General features: G+C 49.7%; 1 protein-coding gene across 1 annotated transcript in view; it reads left to right on the forward strand.

Moving 5' to 3' along the window:
- Positions 1–25,000, forward strand: part of grin2ba (glutamate receptor, ionotropic, N-methyl D-aspartate 2B, genome duplicate a) — a 70,486-nt gene that overhangs the window by 13,733 nt on the left and 31,753 nt on the right. Inside the window, exons 3-4 of the mRNA XM_084677648.1 lie at positions 20,822–20,965; positions 22,405–22,675. Coding sequence (XP_084533774.1) covers positions 20,822–20,965; positions 22,405–22,675 — 415 coding nt within the window. The remainder of the gene's footprint in view (positions 1–20,821; positions 20,966–22,404; positions 22,676–25,000) is intronic.

A 25,000-nucleotide genomic window follows, 5' to 3' on the forward strand; every position in this document is an offset into this window, starting at 1 on the left:
GACAGACAGAACAGGCTAAATGTCTGTGTGCATGCATATGTGCATCTGCGTGTGTGTGTGTATGTGCGCGCGTGTGTGTATTATTTGGAGGAAATGGGCTGGATGATGCCGTTGAATTGTGTCCAGGGCTAATTGCTGTGGGGGGATGTGTGGTGTGAGTGTGTGTGTGCGTGTTTGTGTGTGTGTGTGTGTGTGCCTGAAGCGAGCCAATTGAAGCATTTAATCACAGTGCAGGGGTGAATTCGCTGAGGCCAATTACACCCCTGCCTTGTTGTTAGGAAGCGGATGTCTGTCCTTCTCTCTGATGGGGGTCCCTTCTACTTCCCTCCCATCACCACACACTCACATGCACACACACACACACACACACACACGCACCTACCACCAAACGCACGCTAACGTTCACACGCACTTCTAACGCGCCCCCCTCAACGTGGGGCATTCAAGGCAACGAGAAGAACATAAAACGTGCCTTCATTTATATTCTTCAATTATGTCCTACAATAGCACCTATTGTGTGCTAATCAGCCTACTGCTGCTTCCCATTAATGTAATGTGCTGTTTGACTCGGCCTCTGCAGTCCCCCAGCCTCTGTGAAACGTCGGGCGGCTATTAGAGACGTTTGTCCGCGAGCAGAGAGGAGCGGGATGGAGACGTGTGGGTCCGTACGTGACCCGCTCTGTCCGTCAGTCTGGGAGGGGGGCCGTTCCTCAGAGGACTGACCGTCTGACGTAAACAGGGACTGGCTGACCTAGCTTTCCAGCTCTGGTCCCCCCCCCCCCCTCTACCGGCTCTACCACGACATGTTCTTCCTCTTCCTTTTGTCCCTCTCTTTTGTTTTTGTTTTTTTGACATTTACATGTATTCATTTATACATGTATTCGTTTTCTCTCTCTCTGTCTCTCTGTTTTTTTCTGTCTCTCTCTCTCTCTCTATGTGTGTGTCTCTCTCTCTCTCTCTCTCTCTCTGTCTCTCTCTCTATGTGTGTGTCTCTCTCTCTCTCTCTCTCTCACTGTGTCTCTTTGTCTTTTAGTAGCCCCTACTTCCTGTCCTGGTTTAGAAAAAGTGACAGTGCGCCGTGTGTGTTCCCCCTCTGAGACATAGTGAGGGAGGGAGGGAGGAAGGGAGAGCGAGGGTAAGGGAGAGAGACTGAGAGAGAGAGACAGAAAAGGGAGAGACCTAAATATATGTGTCCTATTTCCCCCCTCATGTCGGCTCCTGCCCATTTAGATTGTGGACGTTTACAAACTCCCCGCTAACTTTTTCTCCACCTCTCCCTCCCGTTCTCTCTTTTCGGTCTCCTTTCCTTCTTCGCCACGTGTCTTATATATCTCCTGTCTTGTATCTCTTCTCTACTTCTCTCTCGGTCCCTGTTGCCCTCCGGTCTGGAAGAGTTGGGTCACTCTGGAACCTGACAGCTCCCAGAACCAGACAGATGTCCACCATATGTGCAGCTGTCAGGCTGGCCTCACCCTCCCTCCCCCAAATCTCCCCATCATCACCCTCACCCTCCCAGCTGCCTTCCCCGTCCTCCACCAACCCTTCCATCATGCCACACTCAACCTGGGTCTGGTCCTAATTCAGGGTCTGGTCCTTATTCAGGGTCTGGTACTAATTCTGGGTCTGGTCCTAATTCTGGGTCTGGTACTAATTCTGGGTCTGGTCCTGGGTCTATTCCTGGTCCTGGGTCTAGTCCTGGTCTTGGGTCTACTCCTGGTCCTGGGTCTAGTCCTGGTCCTAGGTCTAGTCCTGGTCCTGATCCTGATCCTGGATGCTAAACAAAACTTCTGTCTGTGTTAGGGCACCATAGACACACTGTCCTGCTTAACGCACACATCTACTACTACTATAGCATCCATTCACTGTCTCCAACTATACAGCCCATTCAGCTTCTCGGCTTGCTCTTCCCTTTTCCTTTTTTTCCCTCCTTTGTTCCTCGTGTTTCTCTCTTCTGGCCTCTCTTCCTTCGCTGCGCTCCTCCTCTCCCCCTGGTGTGACCTGTCTATTAATCTCTGTCTGCCTTTCTTATTGCCTTCTCTTATCCTCTCCCTCCCCACCCACTGGCATGAGCGCTCTCTTTCTGTTCTCTCCTGCATGCTTTTACACACTCTCATTCAATGTTCCCTCTAATTTTTTTTCCCGCACTGATCAAATAGAAATCTGTCGGAGCGCAAACCTCAGTACTCTGAGCAAAGTTTGCAGAGAACTCCGCTAGCTTCTGTGTGGCTAAATATATCAGAAAGCTTCATTAGCCTACCTGGACCATCGCTGTGGGCCAGTTGAACAATTTCATCAAGCCATTCGTGTTTAAATGTAAAATTGCCCTTTTTTTGGGTGCCTGTAACAAGGTCGTAGGTTTGGTCTCAGCTTTGGTAGGGACACTTGTTTGTTCAGAAGTTTTTTTTTTTTTTATACGTAGGAAATTGGTTCAGGTTTTATGGAGCTATACTAGGCCTACATCATCTGTACTGGACTCCTGAGCAATGAAATCATATATGATGCATACATTTGGGCATCCCAATTTATAGCACCTTTTTACTATTTACAAGTATAAGTAACATTGGTAACATAACATTGGTAACATTGTCTAAACATCCCTTATAAAACTGCAATTTAATGCAATATTTACCAAAATGGACAATTCAACTTCTCACCTGAACCCCTGATGCTGATTCATCACCAACCTGCTCTACATCTGTAGCTTCAGAGTGCTGTTTTTCCTGCACAGTAATTCATCAATTAAATACAAACGCTAACCATGCTTGGTCGAGATTACAGGGATAGGCATATTACTATCCAAACGATCATATAGGCCTACATATTACCAGTTAGTGTCACTTTTGAGTTGCTAGTCTGCTGGTCCTAGGCTAAACTAGCATGGTCCCATTATGTGGGTAGGTTAGCTTTATCCTTCTGGCTTCAACAAGACTAGCTGCTGCTAACACACTGGTCGAAAGATTGCAGACGCTTGGGATGGATTTAATACAAGCAAAAGTTACATGCTCTACTACACTAACAACTTTCAATGTTTCCATTGTAGAATGGGTGTCAATGTAAGGCTAGCAGGTTTGTGTGTAGTTTTCCTAAAAGCTAACTAACGACAACTTCTTGATAGCTACTTACTCTCTGGGTGGTGAAAAAAATTCTGATATCTCTTCTTTTTGGATGACATTATCCTATCTATAAAGCACACAAGGGTCAAAAATATCAATGCTGAGACCAAACGAAATACTAATATGAGGCTTTATTATTTCCTGGCGTACTGCCAGCTCTCTTTCTGCAAGTCACAAGTCACTAAGGGTTTCTACCACTTCAGCCAATTAAATGACATCATCTTGTCTCATAGGCTCGAGAGCGCAACTTGGAAATGCATTTTTCACATTTCTGGGCGGCAAATATAGTAAAGATAATAATATGAATGAGTTTAGCAAATATATTGTGCAAAATATTTTTTTCAAAAATTAACAAAATATTGGTGGGGATGATTGTATCTTTCCCAAACTTTGGTCGTGACTAGTCCCTATGGACCCTATGCAAACCTAGGCCCTTGGCATGTAAAGGTAACGTTTCTGATTTTCGTTGCCTGTCAAAGCTTGAGCAGAACGCCAGGGTAGTTGTTTTGTTAAAAGCTTGCGTGTAGTCTTGAGTGACATTGAAATGTATGAAGTGGGCTTCGCCGCATTTCGCCGATCAAACGAACATTTATTGGTTTTATAAAATAATTGTATAAAAAGTTATGGTAAAAAAAAAAAAAATACAGATTTTATTCTGTGCACGGTCTGGAAAATCTAGTGCGCGGGTCCTTCAACTGGTCTGCGCGGTCGCGCAGGTGCGCAGTTTAGAGGGAACATTGCTCTCATTCCCTCTCTCTTCTCCTCTTTCTCCTACCCCCTCCCCCCCTTACCATCTTCCTCTCCTTTTCTTTCTCTGGCGCCTTCCTCCGTGCCTCTCTCTTCCTCATCACCTCCCCTTGTTTACCCTCTCTGTCCCCTCCCCCCTCCCCCCCAATGCTCTGTCAGCAGAGTGGAGGGGGGGAGGGAGGGAGGGAAGAGGGTAGGGAGGGAGGGAAGAGGGGAGGGAGGGAGGGATGGAAGAGGGGAGGGGAGGGAGGGAAGAGGGGAAGGAGGGAGGGAAGGAGGGAAGAGGGGAAGGAGGGAGGGAAGGAGGGAAGAGGGAAGGAAGAGGGGAGGGAGGGAGGGAAGAGGGGAGGGAGGGAGGGAAGAGGGGAGGGAGGGAGGGAAGAGGGGAGGGAGGGAGGGAGGGAGGAAGGGAAGGAAGAGGGGAAGGAGGGAGGGGAAGGAGGGAAGAGGGAAGGAAGAGGGGAGGGAGGGAGGTAGGGAGGGAAGAGGGGATGGAGGGAGGGAGGGAAGAGGGGAAGGAGGGAGGGAAGGAGGGAAGAGGGAAGGAAGAGGGGAGGGAGGGAGGGAGGGAGGGAGGGAGGGAGGGAGGGAAGAGGGGAGGGAGGGAGGGAAGAGGGGACGGAGGGAGGGAGGGAAGAGGGGAGGGAGGGAGGGAAGGAGGGAGGGAAGGAGGGAAGATGGGAGGGAAGGAAGAGGGGAGGGAGGGAGGGAGGGAGGGAAGAGGGGATGGAGGGAGGGAAGAGGGAAGAGGGGAGGGAGGGAGGGAGGGAGGGAAGAGGGGATGGAGGGAGGGAGGGAGGGAGAGATGACGGGACAGGAAGGCATGGGAGAGAGCTACAGGCTGGCCCAGCATAACACCATGCTGGGTGACACACGTGGTCACACACACACAGAGTGTATCGGCACAGATGCACCCTCATGCAGGCTGACAAACATTCAAGTGTACGTGCATAAAGCAGACACAGTGTTTATATATATATATTAGTGCTGTCAGTTTAACGCGTTATTAACGGCGTTAACGCAAACCCAAATTAACGGCGTCAATTATTTTATCGCGCGATTAACGCTCTTTTTGGCCTAGCAAACTTTGTAGTTTTTTTCACATGCTGTTACAACAACTACCGACGTTAGAAAAACTACAACACCACACCGGATCTAGCTAGACCGGAAACAAAACAACAGGCACGCCAAACACTCGTTTGGCTTGCGAGCTGGCTAAAGAGTAGTAGCAGAGCCCGTTTACGGATATTAGACATTCTCTGGTAGTAGGCTATCGTTACGTTTTGAGTGGATGACGAGCGCGAGATGCCGAAATGGATGCCAATAAGATTCTGAATGGAAAGTTTGCTTTTAAAAAGTTGCCAAATGGTTCTATTGACAAGACCAGTGATCTGTGTGTTTTGTCGTTGTAAACTGAGCTATCATCGCAGCACGTCCAGTCTGAAATACCACTTGATGGCCAAGCACACAGCTTTTGCGAATTCTCTGCCCCCTCGTCAAAGCCAGGCGATTGCAATGTTGTTTTCAAAAAAAAAAATATTTGCACAAAGCAATCCGAACCACTTTTCTATGTTGATAAGAGCATTAAAATTTGAAAAAAAGATCAGGAACATTTAGAATAGATAAAAATGTGCGATTAATTGTGATTAATCGCGAGTTAACTATGACATTAATGCGATTAATCGCGATTAAATATTTTAATCGTTTGACAGCACTAATATATATATATATATATATATATATATATATATTCACATTCACACCAATTTTAGGTGACAATTCAATGTACTGAGGTGTCAGATGTGTTTCCGTCTCTGATCACCAGCCCCCAAACCAGGTCCAGACAGACTAGAACGATTAGTTGCCATAGAGGCAACTTTGGCAAGGAATTATTGTTGTTGTTGCAAGGGCTGAAAAACAGAAAGATCACCCACACAGAGCAACATCTCTTATTTCCAGCCCCCCTCTTTCTCTCTCTCTCTCTCTCTCCCTCTGTCTCTTTCCCTCTCCCTCTCTGTCCCTCTCTCTCCTTGCCCTCTCTCTCCCCTTTCTATCCCTCTCTCTTCCTCTTCCTTTCTCTCCCCCCCTCTCTCTCTCTCTCTCTCTCTCTCTCTCTCCCTCTCTCTCCCCTCTCTCTCTCTGTGTTTTGTGTGGAGAGGAGACAAAGCGAGCTCTTGTGGTGAATGTAAGCGATGCTCCTCCCCTGTTCTCGTCAATTAGAGTAAACACTTCCACACACTCCTCTCTCCTTCCTCTCTCCCTCTCTCTCTCTCCCTCTCTCTCTCTCTCTCTCTCTCTCTCTCTCTCTCTCTCTCTCTCTCTCTCTCTCTCTATCACACTCGCACATAATTATACACAAGCAGTATTTCAACTTAAACTCTTGTACGTGTCATTTGGCCCTCCAATATCATTTTTGCCCTCCCTGTTAGCAGCGCCGTAAAGCCCTCCCATGGCTCGCATCAGCATTCAGATAGAAAAGCAGATTACAAAACAACTTCAGTGTTCCAGAGTAATTTTTTTCACCTCAGACACTTCACTGCTTCACGTCAATAGATACAGGATTAAGCAAAGCAAGTAAAGAAAAAAGTTAATACATTATTTAGTCAGATATAAGCACTTCTCATGAGTCTGGTATCAGAGCATTGCTACGTCATTTGGCCTCTGCAATTCTGAAATATTTCAGCTCAATCCATAAAACATTTTGGCCAAGCACAACACCAACCCAATGTGTATCTATGCATTAGTAAAATATCTCACCAGGCTAATGCTAGATCCAGTTAACAAGGTTAGCTTCCCTCCATACCTATTCACATTCATGTCACTAGTACCTTTAGAAGTAGCTTAAGCATTTACGGCTAGTACTAAGATTAGCATTGATCATGATCAAACAGATCTACAGTAGTAGACCTTTCTGGAAGATAATTAGCCAAGCGCTAAACCAGTCACAGCATTTGTTCTACCCAAGGACAGAACAGTCTGTTCCACAACCAAACAGCAACAAGGAAAATTACACTCAAACAAACACACAAGCACCTGCCCCCTCTCCCCCCTCCCCCCCACACACACACACTCACACATACACTACCCGGGATAGAAGGACTATTCAGTTGTACATTAGGGAGGTTAAGACAAGATGGCTGATAGACAGGCAGTTCATTAGAACATTAGATGACCCCTGGTAGAACAAGGTCCATCTCTCTTAGACTCCTGACTGGAGGTGTGTGTGTGTGTGTTTGTCGATTAGTTTGTCTATTAGTTTGTGTAACATTTGTTTACGCATGCGTGCGTGTGTATGGGTGTGTGTTTTGTATTGCAGTTTATCATTGCAGCAAGTGGAATTCTCTCTTTTTTTTTTTGGTTCACACTAATGGCATCTTTAGCAAGCCTGTTACGATGGAAACCACGTTGTCACGGCAACGCAGTCTGTCTCACTGAATTAGAAGTATTTCTCTCCCTCCTTCAGCTTTTCCCTCTCTCTCCGTGTCTATCTCCATTCACCCTTCTGCTGTCTCTCTCTCTCCCCCCCACACTCTCCCCCCCCTCTCTTTCTCTCTCTCTCTCTCTCTCTCTCTCTCTCTCTCTCTCTCTCTCTCTCTCTCTCCCTCTCTCTCTCTCTCTCTCTCTCTCTCTCTCTCTCTGTCTCTCTCTCCCTGTCTCTCTCTGGCTTCCTCTTTCCCTCTCTCTTTCCCAATCTTTCCAACCCCCACTCTGCCTGTCTATCTATTTTCTCTATCTGTCATTTTCCTTCTGTTTCTCTACCTTTCCTCTCGGCTTGTGGGGACAACAGCAGAAAGGTGAGCATGAAGGAGAGAGAGAAGAGAGAGAGAGAAAGAGAGAGAAAGAGGAAGAAAGAGAGAGAGAGAGAGAGAGAGAGAGAGGCATAAATGAGTGTGGGATGGGTGAAGGGACTAAAGTAGCAGTAAAGGCAACTCTTCACATCAGGGTTACATTAACCACCGTGTAACTGCATAGCAACGCCGACATCGCAGTCACACAGGAACTGCCGTGTGGCATCACAACGCTACTCTTGAGCAGTACAGGTTGTCACACAAGCACAAACTTGGCACGGGCGAGGTCGGTGAAGTTGGTCGGGGAGGGCGGGCGGAAAGGTGGAGTGGAACGAGGGAGGCTGAGATAGAGATAGAGATAGAGAGAGAGAGAGAGAGAGAGAGAGAGAGAGAGAGATGGACTGCGCAGTCAAGGGGGCAGATGTTCCATTGAAAGGAGGGATGAAGTGAGAGGGAAGGATGGGTGAGACTTCAAGAGTTGTAGAGCAGCGGAGTGGAAGACGAGACAGAGAGAGAGAGACAGAGAGAGAGACTGATTATGGCATGGTAAGTGCTTTTGCCCTTAGTGGAACGGCACTGCCCTACCAATCCAGCCAATTAGAATTAACATTGAAGAGGTAGGGAAAAAGAGAGTGATTAAGAGAAAAACTGAGAATCAGAGGGTAGAGAGAGACAGGAGGGAGGGAGGCAGGCAGGGAGAGAGGGAGGGAGGGAGCGAGGGGAGGGAGGGAAGGGAAGGAGGGAGGGGGAAAGGCAGACATAGGGGCAAGCTGCCAGAGAGAGAGAGAGAGAGAGAGGTTTTGGATGGAGGACAGAGAGATGGATAGAACAACAGGGTCTCTAAGTAGGACAGAGAGAGACAGACAGGGAAAGAGAGGGAGAGGGAGAATAGATAGAGATGAAGAGAAAGAGAAGAGGGGGAATAAGAGGAAAGGATGGCTGGGAGTCGGCAAGAGGGGGGTGAGAGTAAGAAAAGGAAAAAAAGGAAAGAACAAAATGAAGAGAGATGAATGGAACAGAATGGAGAAAGGGTGAAATAGAGGGCTAACGGACTGTATGTCGGCAAGGTTACGTGCTTTCTCTCTGCCCACCCACCCATCCATCAACTCATCCATCCATCAACCCATCCATCCGCCATGCATCCCACCTCCAACCACCGTCCCTCTCTCTCGCTCCACTCCCCTTCCTCCCCCTCATCCTCCCCCTCTCCCTCTCTCCCTCTCCCCCTCTCCGCTCTGGCGGGTTGGAACTGACCCTGAACATATCGACCAGATCAGTCAGCCTAATAAAGCGAGCATTAAGTGTGCATACTGGTATGCTAGCTGTAGTGTACTAACTGCAGCCCTGTACAGTATGCTCGAACAGCTGGTAGCACAGTAGCACAGAAGGCTAGAGACCTATGCACACAGCATAGAGTGGCATGCATGACCACGACTGTATGAGAGCTGTGTGTGAGTGTGTGTGTGTGAGTGTGTGTGTGTGCGTGTCAGTGTGTGTGTGTGTGTGTCAGTGTGTGTGTGTGTGTGTGTGTCTAGCCCCCTCAGAGCACCGGAGGGTTGTGACTCAGACCTCTGTGCCAGTGAGAGAGCACTGTATCTTCTAGTGCTCCATGTAATGAGCCAGCCGCCACAGACCTAATATGACATCCCATAATAATACCCCATGGTTAGCGGGCGACTCTGTTAATGGCTAGTGGGACGGCTCAATTTGACAGGTCTGGAAGAGCGCAGGGCGTGAGACTGTTTGGTTTGTGTGTGTGTGTGTGTGTGTGTGTGCAAGTGTGTGTGCGCTCACATTTTATTCGTTATAATAAATAACATTTTGAGATTATTCCGGAATGTACTGGGATGAGTTTTTGTAAATAATATATGATTTGACTATTATACCATTATTAAACTGTGATCCACAGTATAGAATATATATGATCATTGTGGCAACCATGGGGCGCAGCCAGGACCGCACAGCACCACTCAAATGCACGGTGTGAGATATGCCAAAGCAGGCGTTTATTACCATACGACCACAAAAATACCAAAAGAAATGAGCTTCTTCCTCGGTTGAGGGAACGGACGGTCGGCACTGGTCTGGCTGGGCTGTGTGGAACCTCCATTCCTCACTGAAACGACACACAGTAGGGGTTCGATTTGTATTCCTCAATGTGTGTTGGGGTCCAGCTTCTAGTTACTTCTAGAGATCTTCCCCTTAGCGGCAGGGGTGGCCAGCCTTTTATAGTGGGGCCATCTCTGTTCCCGCTAATGGGCCGCACCTGTGTAGCCCACAACATGCACTCCCTAGCAATCATGCTAGATCAAGGATGACCTAACTTCCGTTGGGAATTCAAACAGGACCCAGTATTCTTCATTCTGATGCAGTTTGTTTGTGTGTGTGTGTGTGTGTGTGTGTGTCTGCTGGCATGTGTGTGTTGAACGTTCCCATGTTCTTGAAGAGGGCAAATCGTTTAGCCGCGATGCGAGATGCAAGACCGCTCGGGATGTCAATTTGTAGCTAGGTATTTTTAGGATCTCCAGAAAATTGATTTCTTTTAATTAAGGATTCAGCTCAGATAGAGAAAGAGAGAGAGAGGGAGGTGGAGGAAGGGAGGTGGAGTTGTGGACAAGTCAGAGGTGGAAAGTAAGAGGGAAAGGAGGGAAGAATAGAAGAAAGGACGGAAGGAATAGAGGGAAGGAGGGATGGATTGAAAATGGGGAAAATGCCTGTCAAGAAGAAGCGAACATGGCCTTGTGTAACCATGTCACTGGGCGTCTTCCGTAATGTGTCTTCCAGTCTAGACTAGCCGGGCCAAAACCCAGATGTGGCTGTGTGAACTTCTGTTGGTGCTCAATGACAAAGTGTGTGCGAGTGAGAGAAAATGTGTGTGTGTGTGTGTGTAGCTGCCAAGAGCTGGCGCATTGGCCACAGCTGGTGAGACAGTGGGCAGTCACAGGCACAGTGTGGGAGAGGAAGAGAGGAGGAGAGGCGGGGAGAACGAGGAAGAGGAGGAGACAGGGAGAGATGGAGAGAAGAAGAGCGAAGGAGACGGGAGGAAATAGAGAGAGATGGGGGGGGGGGGAAAGTGCAAGAAAAGGAGAGAGGAAGAGGAGGAGGAGGGGGGAGAGGAGGAGAGAGAAAGAGAAGGGGAGAGCGGACAGAAGGAGAGAGGGAGGGAGAGCATTAGCTACCATATCCTGTCTCAATGCCTGGGCTCTTTCAGCCGGTAACTAATGCCAGGGAGGAGAGGGGAGCGGGGAGGATGGATGGAGCGATGGATGGATGCGGAAGCATTGCAGGCGACCAGACACGACCCGCTCTTATAAAGACACTGGGAATACAGCATATCAAAACATGTAACTGTCACGCAAAACACAAAGATATGTGGGCCCGCCTGGGAATCGAACCGACAACCAGAAAACTGTAGGCATAACGTTAGAAGCGACACAGCCGTCCCGGGTGACTTTACATGGAGATAAAACAACATGGTTACGACGATGTTAAAAACGACTCGAGGGGTTGTTTCTTCCGTACGTCAGGTTGTTAATTTTTAAACTCGTCTGAGCGGCTTAGCGTTTACGAGACTGAAACCCTTGTACGGCAGACTGACAGCCAGAGAGGGGGGAAGCAGCCATCTTTGACTCGTTCCAAATGCGCCGTGGTGGATGTAGGTTCTTCGTCGCTACCTCCGTGTCCTTTTTCTCCTGTTTTATACTATCCGGCTCCTTTGTTTTTCACGACCTCTCTCTCTCTCTCTCTCTCTCTCTCTCTCTCTCTCTCTCTCTCTCTCTCTCTCTCTCTCTCTCTCTCTCTCTCTCTCTCTCTCTCTCTCTCTCTCTCTCTCTCTCTCTCTCTCTCTCTCTCTGTCTCTCTCTCTCTCTCTCTCTCTCTCTCTCTCTCTCTCTCCCTCCCTCTCTCTCTATTCTCCCTATTCTCCAGTTCAAAGGTGAGCTTTATTGGCATGACAAACTGGCCAGTCTTGCCAAAGCTGCGAGACCCCTTGGATCAGCACTGTAGAGCTCTGGCCCCTCTCCCCCTTCTATCCCTCCCACCCTCCCACCCTTTTCCACCGCTCACACGCTCAGGTTTCAAAGACCCTTCATTGGCATGACGCCGTTATACAAGTGTTCTTTTCAGACAGCTGGAGCGATAGGACCTGGGAGAAGAAAAAAAAAACATGTTTTGACTCTTTTCCTTTATGTTCTCTCGCTTTCTCTTCCCCCCCCCCCCGCCCCCCCGCGCGTTCATCGCAACGGGTTACGTGTGGGAGAGAGCGACAGACAAATAAAGTGGAGACTGAAAGAGAGAGGCAAAGAGAGAGAGAGAGAGAATAGGGGTGAGCCAAGGGAGCAATACACATGAGCTATTTATGTGCTGCTGCAGGTTAGTCTATCTCTCCCTAAAACAGCACCGTCAGTCTGCAGGCCTCATAGAGACCGTCTTCTTCTTTGGTTCAGGACGTGTCCTCGTGTCCACGGCACAAGGGCGGAGGTGAGGCGAGGTGACCCAGAGAGAGGGGCGGGCGGAGGGCAGGGCAGGGCGGAGAGAGAGGGGGAAGAGAGAGAACAGGACACGGCACGCAGTGAGGGACGGCTGGGTGGAGCGGAGAGGAGAGTGTGAGGACCCGCAGGACCGAGGAGCAACCGGCGGGTGACAAAGATGGATGCTGGAAGGCGAGGCGAAAGGAAAGCGGACGGGAAAAGGAGATGGATGAAAACGGAAGGTGGAGGATCTGTGGTGCGGAGGGAGGGTAGAGGAGAGGGATTTCGACCGCCTGCGTGTGGTTTTTACACGGAGGAGGGAGGGAGGGAGGGAGGTTGGGAGACTCGGAGGAGGGGAGGGCGTAGATTGGCTTATTGTCTTAGCCTGTCTTGTAACATGTTCCGCTTTAGAAATACTCCTGTCATGCCAATAAAGCTGATTTGAATTTTAATCTGGTGAAATGGGTGGAGGCCTGGGTAGCTGGCAAGGGAATATATAGAGGGAGAAAGAGAGGGGGGAGGGGAAGGGAGAAGAGAGAACAAGGGAATGGGAAAGATATAGGGTGGAGAGAGAGAGACAGAGAAAGACAGAGAGAGAGATACAGAGAGAAAGAGAGAGAGATACAGAGAAAAAGAGAGAGATATATACAGAGAAAGAGAGAGATACAGAGAAAGAGAGAGAGATACAGAGAAAGAGAGAGAGATACAGAGAAAGAGAGAGATACAGAGAAAGAGAGAGAGATACAGAGAAAGAGATACAGAGAGAGATACAGAGAAAAAGAGAGAGATATATACAGAGAAAGAGAGAGATACAGAGAAAGAGAGAGAGATATATACAGAGAAAGAGAGAGATACAGAGAAAGAGAGAGATACAGAGAAAGAGATACAGAGAGAGATACAGAGAAAAAGAGAGAGATATATACAGAGAAAGAGAGAGATACAGAGAAAGAGAGAGAGATACAGAGAAAGAGATACAGAGAGAGATACAGAGAAAGAGAGAGCGAGGGAGAGAGGGTGGTCTTCACTGACGTGACTGAGCGTGTGCCTTTACTGAGCTGCCAGAAGCAGATCTCACACACACACTGTACACACACACACACACACTGTACACACTTCTCCTGTGAACTGGACTGCACTCCCTCACAGGGCAGCACTTGGGGAGCTGTGTGAGTTAAGGGCAACAGCTGAACCTGGCCTCTGTCCTGATCTGTGTGTGTGTGTGTGTTCATGTGTGTGTGTGTGTGCGCAAGTGTGTCTGTGCCAGGGTGTGTGTCTCAGCAGTTCTGTCCGCGGTTATTAACACAGCTGAGATGTGACGGAACAAAAGTTTGTCTCGTGTTTTCTTGTGTGTTGTAGAGAGCGAGCGTTGAGTGTATGTGTGTGTGTGTGTGTATAAGTGTGTGTTTGTATGAGGATGTGTATGAATGTGTGTATGAGTGTATATGAGTGTGTGTGTGTGTATTAGTGTGTGTGTGTGTGTGAGAGCCCCTGCTCTTGCTCCAGCTCTGCGGGCGCTGGCATGGCGTGGCGGCGTCTGTTACCGTGGCGGCGTCTGTTACCGTGGCGGCGGCGTCTGGGTGTGAAGTGGCGAGACCCGTCCACAGCAGGACCGTGGCGCTGGGCCGGGAGACGGGGGGGGGTGGGGACAGGTGCTGCTACACACACACACAGAGGATGGAGGGGGAGGGAGACAGGAGAGGCGGTGTGAGGGGGTGGGACGACACAGGTGGTGCTGCAGACACACAGGATGGAGGGGCAGGGGGGAGGGAGGGAGGCGCAGAGAGAGAGAGAGAGAGAGAGAGAGAGAGAGAGAGAGAGAGAGAGGGAGAGAGAGAGAGACGGAAGTCAAAGATTCTGGGCAAGGGCGAGCAGGTCTCTCTGGGTCTCTTTGGGTTTCTCAGTTCAGGCAGAGCTGGAGTTGAGACTTGGGCTACTGTAGGAGGCTGGGGCTACTGTGGGAGGCTGGGGCTACTGTAGGAGGCTGGGGCTACTGTGGGAGGCTGGGGCTACTGTAGGAGGCTGGGGCTACTGTGGGAGGCTGGGGCTACTGTGGGAGGCTGGGGCTACTGTGGGAGGCTGGGGTTAGGGTCTCCTACGGTAGAGGCTGGGATTAGGGTCTCCTACGGTAGAGGCTGGGGCTGGGTACCATAGCCAAGGCAATAGATTAAAGGTATAATAGGCATGATTTTTTCAGAAGAAATATGTTGTTTAAGCTAATGAGGCCCTCCAGAGAGCTGTTGAGCGACCCAGACAGCTCAGTACCAGTGGAATGTCAATTTCAAATTTTGGAGCGGCCCGCTATTTCCAAGCCAATTCTTTTCTTGTAATCCTTTTCCAGCCAATCACCTTCTGTGGCTGGAGCTAGGGGCGAGGGGCTAGGAGCTGGGACTAGGACTGTGGCTGGGACCAGTGGTTGGGAGGCAGTCAGTGAGGCTGGCTGGAAGACTTCAGATAGCTACCCTCCATCTCAGTGGGCCGTCTGCTAAACTTAGAGCAGAAATGGGCCAGGGAGAAGGGATCTGTTTTAGGTGAGCACAGCGCACAGTCTAATGGCCTGGGTTTCAGGCAACTTGTGTCTCTTGACAAACATCGCAGCAAACTGCTCCCTCCTCCTTCATTTTGTCTTCTTTCTTCTACCCTGCCTCAGCTCCCTCCTCTCTCTGTCTCTCTCTCTCCCTTTCTCTCCCTTTTTCTCTCTTTCCCTTTATCTCCCCCTCTCTATCTCTCCCTCTCTCTCTCCCTCGCTCTCCCTCTATCTCTCCTCTCTCCCCTCCCTCTCTCCCCCTCCCTCTCTCCATCTCTCCCTCCCTCTCTCCAAGTGAGGAGTTGACGGTTAACATTCTAATCAGTCCCATCTTAGGGGCAAAATTAGCCAAATATTTTAATCAAGACCTCAGCTTTTTTTAATTAAGGTTCAAAAAGTAGGGAGAATAAGGTCAGCGCTAATTAGGTGATGGCCTGACAAATGGGTACTCTAATGAAGTCTGCGCGTGTTTGATTAAAGATAAGTAGGTTTTCATGATAAGATATGTGATGATGGTGCATGAGAGGAGCAGAGAGAGATGAGGAGAGGGAAAAAGAGAGCACGAGGGAGAGAGAGAGAGAGAGAGCAATGAAGAGAGGGACAGCTAGAGAAACATGCTAGGCTGGGGGGTCTTATCTGAGGGGGAGATCAAAAAGAAATGATGGAGAGAGAGAGAGAGAGGGAGTGGGAGAGAGAAAGAGGGGGGGAGGGTAAGATGAGAGAATTATTTCTGTCATGACAAACGTATTTCCGTCTAATTTGAGCGCAGGTGTGAAGCACAGAACACTCCCATATCCATGTTTGACATATCTATGTACTCAGGGCTTGGCAGTGTAAGTCTGTGTGGTAAACATTTCCACTCTAAATGAGTTCTGGTCCTTTGTGTTTGTGTGTATGTGCTTTTAAATGAGCAATAGTCTTCCAGCAAGACCCAGCTGTTCTTCTTCTCTCTGTTTCTCTCACTCTCTCTCCTTTCTCTCTCTCTCTCTCTCTCTCTCTCTCTCTCTCTCTCTCTCTCACTCTCTACCACTTTCTCTCCCCCTTTCTCCCTCTCTCACACATTCTCTCTCCCTTTCTCTCTCTCTCCCTTTCTCTCCCTTTCTCTCACTGTCACACACTCTCTCTCTCTCCCTCTCTCTCTCTCTCTCTCTCTCTCTCTCTCTCTCTCTCTCTCTCTCTCTCTCTCTCTCTCTCTCTCTCTCTCTCTCTCTCTGTCTCTCTCTCCCTCATTCTCTCTCACTCTCTCTCACTCTCTCACTCCCTTTCTCTTTCTCTCTTGCAGTCACTCGCTTCTCCTATCGAGCAGTGCAGCAGTAGTCAATAGCAACCCCCTCGCTCCAGTTCAAAGCTCTCTTCACAAGCGAGAGGGAGAGAGAGAGGGAAAGAGGGGGAGAGAGAGGGGTGGGACAGAGGGGGAGAGCAATATGAATAGCCCCAAACCTCCACGCTCTAGACACTGACACGCACACGCACACACACACACTCGCTGTCTCTTTTCACAAGGATAAGAAATGCTTACCAAAAATACAATAAACACACGCTTCCAAAAAATCCATAGTTTTAGGTAAGAATAGTGGACTCAGATACACTCTCTCTTTCTCTCTTTGTCTTTGGCCTGCAGTGGAGGACGCCCACTCACCCTCATATGGAATATAATGCACATTTAGTACTTGACAGACCTGTGTGTGTTTGCGCAGAAGTGCGTGTGTGTGTGTGTGTGTGTGTGTGTGACGCATTCCATGTGTTGTGTAGCGGATGCCTGTTTTGTACTTGTCCTGTGTGTGAGCAGTGCACTCGTTGCAAAATGTACTGTGTGCATATGTGTGTACTACATGTGTGTCGGTGTGTGTGTCGGTGTGTGTGTCGGTGTGTGTTTGTCCCCCCTATTTTGACGATTTGAAACGCAAGTATCAAAACGCAAAGCGCAAACACATTTGTGGGCGGGACTCCGCCGCTGTTGCTATTATACCGGCAGGATAAATGACTTTACGCCTGGCTTAAATCTAAAATGGGTTGGTCTGAAGGAGCTGCATTACTAATGGGTGTGGTTTGGGCGTAACGTGCCAATCAGAGCGTCATCTCACATCTCCCTTTAAGAGCAGCGCTTGTTCCATGGCGGATTGCTACTAAAACGGCGGATTTGCCAGGCGGATTTGCCAGGCGCACGCCAGGAGCGGTTCACAGCCGAGGAGACCGACGTTCTCGTCAGAGCTGTAAAAGATAGAGAAGTGACATTGTATGGGAAAGGCAGAGCCGTTTTCTCACTGCACTAAATTGCCCGCTCATGCTGCTCATTCAAATTCTTATTTTTATATATATTAAATTTTTTTAATTGTTATATTTTTACATTGTTTAGTTTTGTTTAGTTTAGCTTACAATTAGTTTAACTATTGTACTTTTTTACTTAATTTAAGACTGGTAGGCCCTATATGTTTATTGTTTGCGCCTTCTTGCCACAGTCAATTCTGTGTTTGTGTAACATAGGCTACGTGGCGAACAAACCAAATTCTGATTCTGATCCTGATGGAGACGGGAGAAGAAACCTAACCAAATTAGCTTCGGTTAAACAGCCTTGGGAGGAAATTGCCACAATTGTTACAAATCAATTTCACATACATAGAGATTTCTCGTGAAAATCTTTTTATAATCATTGAAGAAATGTAACACGCCATAAATCAAAACAATGTAACGTAGCTTCGCAGAAAGAAGGATCAAGCTTGCGCCCTTAAAATAGCATCTGAATAATACGCCACTGACTTTAGACCACGTTTTTCCTGGTCAGTAGTGGAATTGTTTTTAGGAAACTGCAAAATAGCACCAGGGAACCATTGCGCCTGAACACGCCTCCTTTGTCGCTGAACCGCCCACGGGAGCGCAAGGTCATTTCGATGTGCGTCTGTGGAGGGAAAAGTCGGCTTTGTGTCGAGTGCAAACTAGGAATGACACTTGCGTCGTTGACTAAGTCAATCGCGCTGGGTGCAAGATAGGGCCCTGTGTGTGTTTGTGTGTGTTTGTTTATGTATGTCTGTATGTGTGTGTGTGTGTGTGTGTGTGTGCATATTCAGAGTCAAGTCGGGCACTGTATCAGTTCTTCTTAGCCAGTGGTGTGTCCCTGTGTGTGTAATTGAAATACCTTTCTTATTGACTCCCTCGCCTCAAGTCAAACGCCTGGTCGATGAACGGGTGAGCAGCACACAGGGAGCCTGGGCAGCCAGTAGACCTCTCTGTCACGCACACACACACCTACACGCACACACACATCTACACGCACACACATCTACACGCACACACACATCTACACACACACACATCTACACGCACACACACATCTACACACACACACATCTACACACACACACATGTACACACACACACACATCTACACACACACACATGGACACGCACACACATCTACACACACACACACCCACACACTCATTTATACACACACGCTCACACACCGTACAGGCTGCTGTTAGACTGCTGAGAGGGCACACGTGTGCATCCTGTCTGTCTTTGACAGCAGCAATCTGCTGTGGGTGAATGCTCCAGGCCCAGTCACTGTCGGCCTCGCATGTGTGAGAGCCCTACCTGTCTGCCTGCTCTCTCTCTCTCTCTATGTATATACTGTATACTGTATATATACAGTGTACTGTACTCTATATACTGTATATATATACTGTATAGATATATATATTTCTCTCTCTTTCTGTTTCTCATTGTCTTTTATGCTGTCTTTCTCTTTTGCTCATTCTGTCAATTTTTTTTCCTGCTTCTCACGCACTCTGTCTTTTTCCCTCCCTCTCTCTCCCTCTCCTTTTCTTTCCGTCTCTGTCCTATTCTCCCTCCCACTCTCTCTCCTTTTCTGCCCATCTCTCTCTTTCTCTCTCTATCTCTCTCTCTCTTTCTCTCTCTCTCTCTCTATCTCTCTCTCTCTTTCTCTCTCTCTCTCTCTCTCTCTCTCTCTCTCTCTCTCTCTCTCTGTCCTATTATCTCTCCCTCTTACTCTCTCTGTCCTATTCTCTCTCTCTTTCTCTCTTTCTCCCCTCTCTCTCTTTCTTTCTTTCTCCCTCCCTCCCTCCCTCCCTCCCTCCCTCCCTCCCTCCCTCCCTCCCTCCCTCCCTCCCTCCCTCCCTCCCTCCCTCCCTCTCTCTCTCTCTCTCTCCCCCCTCCCTCCCTCCCTCCCTCCCTCTCCCTCCCTCCCTCCCTCCCTCCCTCCCTCCCTCCCTCCCTCCCTCCCTCCCTCCCTCTCTCTCTCTCTCTCTGTCCTATTATCTCTCCCTCTTTCTCTCTCTGTCCTATTCTCTCTCTCTTTCTCCCCCCCCCTCTCTCTCTCTCTCTACCGCTCATGTGTTGTGCTGTCCTGCTCTGTACTGTACCCAGCATTGACGTCAGCAGCCAGTGACGAGTGGATGTGCCTGTGTGAGTATGCACCTGTGTGTGTGTGTGTGTGTGTGTGTGAGTGTGTGTGAGTGTGTGTGTTTAAAGTAACCGGAGCTCTCCCGGCCTATCCGCTTCAGTGACGTAAGCAGCCAAGGAGGATCGTACAGACGTGTGTGTGAGTGTTAACTCGTTAGAATCGATAGTCTGGTCCTCTCTCAACCCAGCGGGCAATGCGACCGTAACCGAAAATCACTTTCCCCGCAAATGAAGTGGAGTCGGGCGTGTTACTTTATACGCCACTTTCGACCCCCCCCCCCACGCCTCTTGTCGTTTATTCATCTTTTTAAGCGGTGGGGGGGGCTCAAATGAATTTCCTGCAGACCACTGGGTCTTTGAGTGACTGCTTAGGACAGTACATTAACTCTCCCATTGCTCTCTGAAGAAGACGGTAGAGGGGGGGGCCGGGTTGGGGGGGGGGGGGGCTAAGGATAGAGGAGGGTGTCGGGTCTGAAAATTCAATTATAACTGTGTCCTGGCAGTAATTTGCTGTTATAAAATGGGATTCAGGGAGAGGGAGACAGGCATAGGGACAGAGAGAGAGAGAGATGGAGGAGGAGTGTAGAGGAGAGGGGATGAGGAGAGGGAATGAGGGGGGAAGGCACTGAAGAAGGGTGGAAAATGAGGTGAGGGTCAAAATTAGGTTTTTATTTTATAGTTTTTTATCTCCCAGACCACACTTACACGTTATCCAACCTCCAATCAAAACACTGGCTTTGAACAGCACAGCGTATCGCACGGCCAATGACATCGCGTGCGGGCGCATCTTTTTGTGTGTGTGTGTGCGTGCGTGCGTGTGTGTGTCACACACTGCAAGGGACATGCAAGCAGACACCCAGAACGACGGTACAACCACTCAGCACACATGCACCCCTTTTATTTTGCCTCTTCAATGGTATAGTCTGATCTCATTAATGCGGATACAAGGTAACGGATCGACCCATGTGTGTCCCTGGAGGGGTGGGGGGCGGCGGTGGGGGGGAGGGGAGGGAGGTTAGGCTTTGATGTTGAGTGAAGCATAGAGTCCTAAGCCAGAGAGATTTCAGCTTTCTGGCTGAGGCCAGACTGACAGAGAAACTGGATTTGAACACTCTGACGCATGTACTGTAAATTCACACACACACACAGTCACACACACACTCACCATTCGATGGACTCTGAGATCACGGTCATAGAGTACACGTACACACACACACACACAGACACACACACACACATATAGGCAGCCTAATTTAGATGAGAAACAGATTTAGACAGATGTGCAAGAGTTGTGTCTAGACTAGTGTCTCACCTGTCTGTCTACCATGGTCCAGCTTAACATTCTATCATTTCTGTGCACACACACACACAACCTGTCCCTGTTTGTTCAAGGGTGTGTGTCTCTGTGTGTGTGTTGTTGCACTGTTCTAATATGTATCTTAATGGCTGATGTGCTGGCTGCAAACTGCTGTTTCGTCCAGGGGCTCCTGCCTAGATAAAGGTTGAATCGATGAATAAGGTAAACAAGTACTGGCACAACTGACCCCTCCTCTTTGTCCTCTCCCCCGCCTGACCCCCCCCCCCCATCCACACCTGTTTCTCTTATCTTACTCCCATCCCTCCTTCCCCCTCCTCCTCCCCCTCCTTTCACCCTACCTCTCCCTTCTCCCTCTTCGTCCCTCTTTTTCCCCTCCACCATCCGTCTCTCTTACATCCCCCCTTCACCCCACCCCGCCCCCCCCCCCCCCCCCCCCCCCCCAGGACGACAACTCCATGTTCTTCCAGTTCGGCCCGTCCATCGAGCAGCAGGCGCAGGTCATGCTGAACATCATGGAGGAGTACGACTGGTACGTCTTCTCCATCGTCACCACCTACTACCCCGGCTACCAGGACTTTGTCCTCAAGGTGAGACCCCCCTCTGCACTCACACACACACACAGCACACCCCTCACACACACACACACAGCACACCCTCACACACACACACACACAGCACACCCCTCACACACACACACAGCACACCCCTCACACACACACACAGCACACCCCTCACACACACACACACACACACACACACCCTCACACACACACACACCCTCATACACACACAGCACACCCCCTCACACACACACACACCCCCTCACACACACACACACACACACACACCCTCACACACACACACACACACACACACCCTCACACACCCTCACACACACACAGCACACCCCTCACACATACTCACTCACACACACCCTCACACACACACCCTCACACACACACAGCACACCCCTCACACACACTCACTCACACACACCCTCACACACACACACACACACCCTCACACACACACACACCCTCACACACACACAGCACACACCCTCACACACACACACACACACCCTCACACACACACACACACCCTCACACACACACACACCCTCACACACACACACACACACACACACCCTCACACACACACACACACACACCCTCACACACACACACACCCTCACACACACACACACACACACCCTCACACACACACCCTCACACACACCCTCACACACCCTCACACACACACACACACACACACACACCCTCACACACACACACACACACCCTCACACACACACACACACAGAACCCCTCCACATAGAACTGGAGGTGTGGAACATTATGCTGAGGCTTATTCATCCCACAGTAAGGGTCATTAGCTGATTTACTTTGATCCGTCATCGCAAAAGATCACTTTTGAGTTGGAAGGAGATGGGATGTGGAGTTTTTCACCTCTTCCTCCACTGAGGAACACATTCAAATGGCTCTTTCAAACACGACAGTGCCATCTGTACCGTGTGTCACAGGGCTTGAATCCCTTTGAAGTCCCCTGGTTAGAAGATGTTCTGATGGCATAACCTCCTCCCCCCTCCTCCACCACCTCCCCCACCTTCTCCACCACCTCCCCCCTTACCCCCCTCACTACCCCTCAACCCCCACCCCTTCTCCACCACCTCCCCCCTTAACCCCCTCACTACTCCCCACCCCTCCTCCACCACCTCCCCCCTTACCCCCCTCACTACCCCTCAACCCCCACCCCTCCTCCACCACCTCCCCCCCTTAACCCCCTCACTACCCCCCCAACCCCCACCCCTCCTCCACCACCTCCCCCCTTACCCCCCTCACTACCCCCCCAACCCCCACCCCTCCTCCACCACTTCCCCCCTTACCCCCCTCACTACCCCCCCAACCCCCACCCCTCCTCCACCACCTCCCCCCTTAACCCCCTCACTACCCCCCCCAACCCCCTGGCCTCCTCCTCCCCCCGTCCCCCCGTCCCCCTCCCCCAGATCCGCAGCACCATCGAGAACAGCTTCGTGGGCTGGGAGCTGGAGGAGGTGCTGCTGCTGGACATGTCCGTGGACGACGGCGACAGCCGCATCCAGAACCAGCTGAAGAAGCTGCAGAGCCCCGTCATCCTGCTCTACTGCACCAAGGAGGAGGCCAACACCATCTTCGAGGTGGCCCACTCGGTCGGCATCACCGGCTACGGCTACACCTGGATCGTCCCCTCGCTGGCGGCCGGCGACACGGACGTGGTGCCCGCCGAGTTCCCCACAGGTCAGCCTATCAGGGGGGGGGCGGGCGGGCGGGCGGGACAACGCGGGTCAGCCTATTAGGAGCGGGCGGGTGGGCGGGACCACGCAGGTCAGCCTATCAGGGGCGGGCGGGACCACACGGGTCAGCCTATCAGGGGCAGGCGGGCGGGACCACGCGGGTCAGCCTATCAGGAGCGGGCTTTTGTGGCGGCAGGGTGGACCGGGTTAGCCGATCTGAGAGTAGCTTGTGGATACGGGAAGCCAATGGGGCGTAGACTCGTGGAGGCTCTTGGGTAGAGCTGTGTGTAGGGTACCCAGGTAACCAATCAGAGAGCAGATTGGGGTTAAGGGTAGCCAATGGAAGAGAGAGGTGTGATGAGCACCCTATCAGTGAGTCAGATCCGTCAGAAAGCAGCGGATAGGGTGGCGAGCTGTTTTCATGTGATTGATGACCAGCACAGGCGTATAAATCTGGTGATATGTCTGTGTTTGGAGGGTGATGAACCGTTTTCAGTCATATTTGTCTCCTCAGTAGGCTTGGGGGAAAGCGAGATCATTACACACACAGACTGTCATTCTTTCTTTCTCCCAGCACACACACACACACACACACACCACACACACTCACTGCATGATTTACCAAAATGGTAAGTTAGAGGAGGCGTAACTGAACTCAAGATGTGTCTGTGTGTGCGTGTGTGTGAGTGTGAGTGTGTGAGTGCGTGTGTGAGTGTGTGTATGTGTGTGTGTGTGTGTGTGAGTGTGTGTGTCTCCCTGGATGATGTGATGGATGACTGTGTCAGCCATGTAGATCATGTGATTTATTAACTGTTTTTGCTTTCTGGTCGGCTTAGAAGTGCAGAGGATGTAGAGGAGTGTAGAGGAGTACGATGTGTGTGTGTGTCTGAAGCTCAAACAGCCAAACATATCCCCTGAATCCTAAACTGGCCGAGAACCAAGATTCACGTGAACGATTCCCCCACCCTAACCTCACACATTGGAGCTAGCTCCAATACAACCTCGGTAAATGCTCAATAGAAAACCATCCCCCTAGCTAACAGACAGCAACTAATGCCCTGGTACATGAGGAATTGTGTGTGCGTGTATGTGCGACGAAGAGTGTACAGTACAGTAAGTTAGCATGCTAGTTTGTGCTAGCATGCTAGTTTGTGCTAGCATGCTAGTTTGTGCTAGCATGCTAACCGTGACGCTAAAAAACGTGTGTAGCCTCCATGTTTGATGGAGAGATGCTTCTACTCTGAGAGCATTACACTGATGTCATCCTTCACTGGCACTCCAGGAAGCCATTCTCTCCCCCTCCTCCCTCCTTCCTCCTTCTCCTCCCATCTTCCTCTGTGTCTATGTCTTTTTTTCGCTCTCTTTCTCTATCAACGCCATTTATCTCTGTCCTTCTCGCCAGCCATCTCTCTCTCTCTCTCTCTCTCTCTCTCTCTCTCTCTCTCTCTCTCTCTCTCTCTCTCTCTCTCTCTGAGTTAGTAACCATGTTAGTAACACACACACACACTCACACACACACACACACACACGGTTGGTGCATCCAGTGTGTGAGCAACAGGATCTTACATCACACTCGGTGATAAGCTCCTCCCAAACATACCCTCCAGTACTAAGCAGGTGTGTGTGTGTGTGTGTGTGTGTGGAGTAACTGGAATAAGAATGTATTCCTGGTGCTACACAGTATCCTCACTGAGAACAGAGCATCCTTTTTTTTATTTTATTGTATATTTTATTTTTTATTTTATTCCACTTAGTATTGCTAGTTTATATATCCTAAGTATAGTTTGACCACATCTTTAAATTTAAGATTCCTATATGTTTATTGTATGCACCTTCCTGCCAAAGCAAATTCCTTGTCTGTGCAAACTTTCATGGCGAATAAATTTAATTAATTTAAATTTAATTTAAGCCCCTGGCGTACTGTAGGTTGATGCGTGTATTGTGACAAATAATGATATCCTGCATAAACACACATACTCATGCACTCCCACACACACACACATCCTCAGGTTCCGTGTTAGAATTCTTCTAGGGAAAGGGAGCGAAGCAGGAAGTGTCACAGAGTGTGACATTAGACACGACCTGACCTGTCATCAACAGGGCCTCATAGGGCTGTCATGGTGTGTGTGTGTGTGTGCACGTTTTCAAATGTGTGTGGTGTGTGTGTGCGTGGTTGTGTGTGTGTGCAGTACAGTATATGTACGAGACTGGTAATGGACTAGCCAGGCCGGACACTGTCATAGGGAAGCAGACAAAAGGGTGAAGAGATAGACAGTCCAGACATGCAGACAGACAGGCAAACTAGCCCTCACCTCCCACCACCTCTTTT

Source organism: Hypomesus nipponensis, chromosome 17, assembly GCF_054491055.1.
Source record: "Hypomesus nipponensis isolate SF chromosome 17, ASM5449105v1, whole genome shotgun sequence".
In the NCBI taxonomy this organism is placed as follows: domain Eukaryota; kingdom Metazoa; phylum Chordata; class Actinopteri; order Osmeriformes; family Osmeridae; genus Hypomesus; species Hypomesus nipponensis.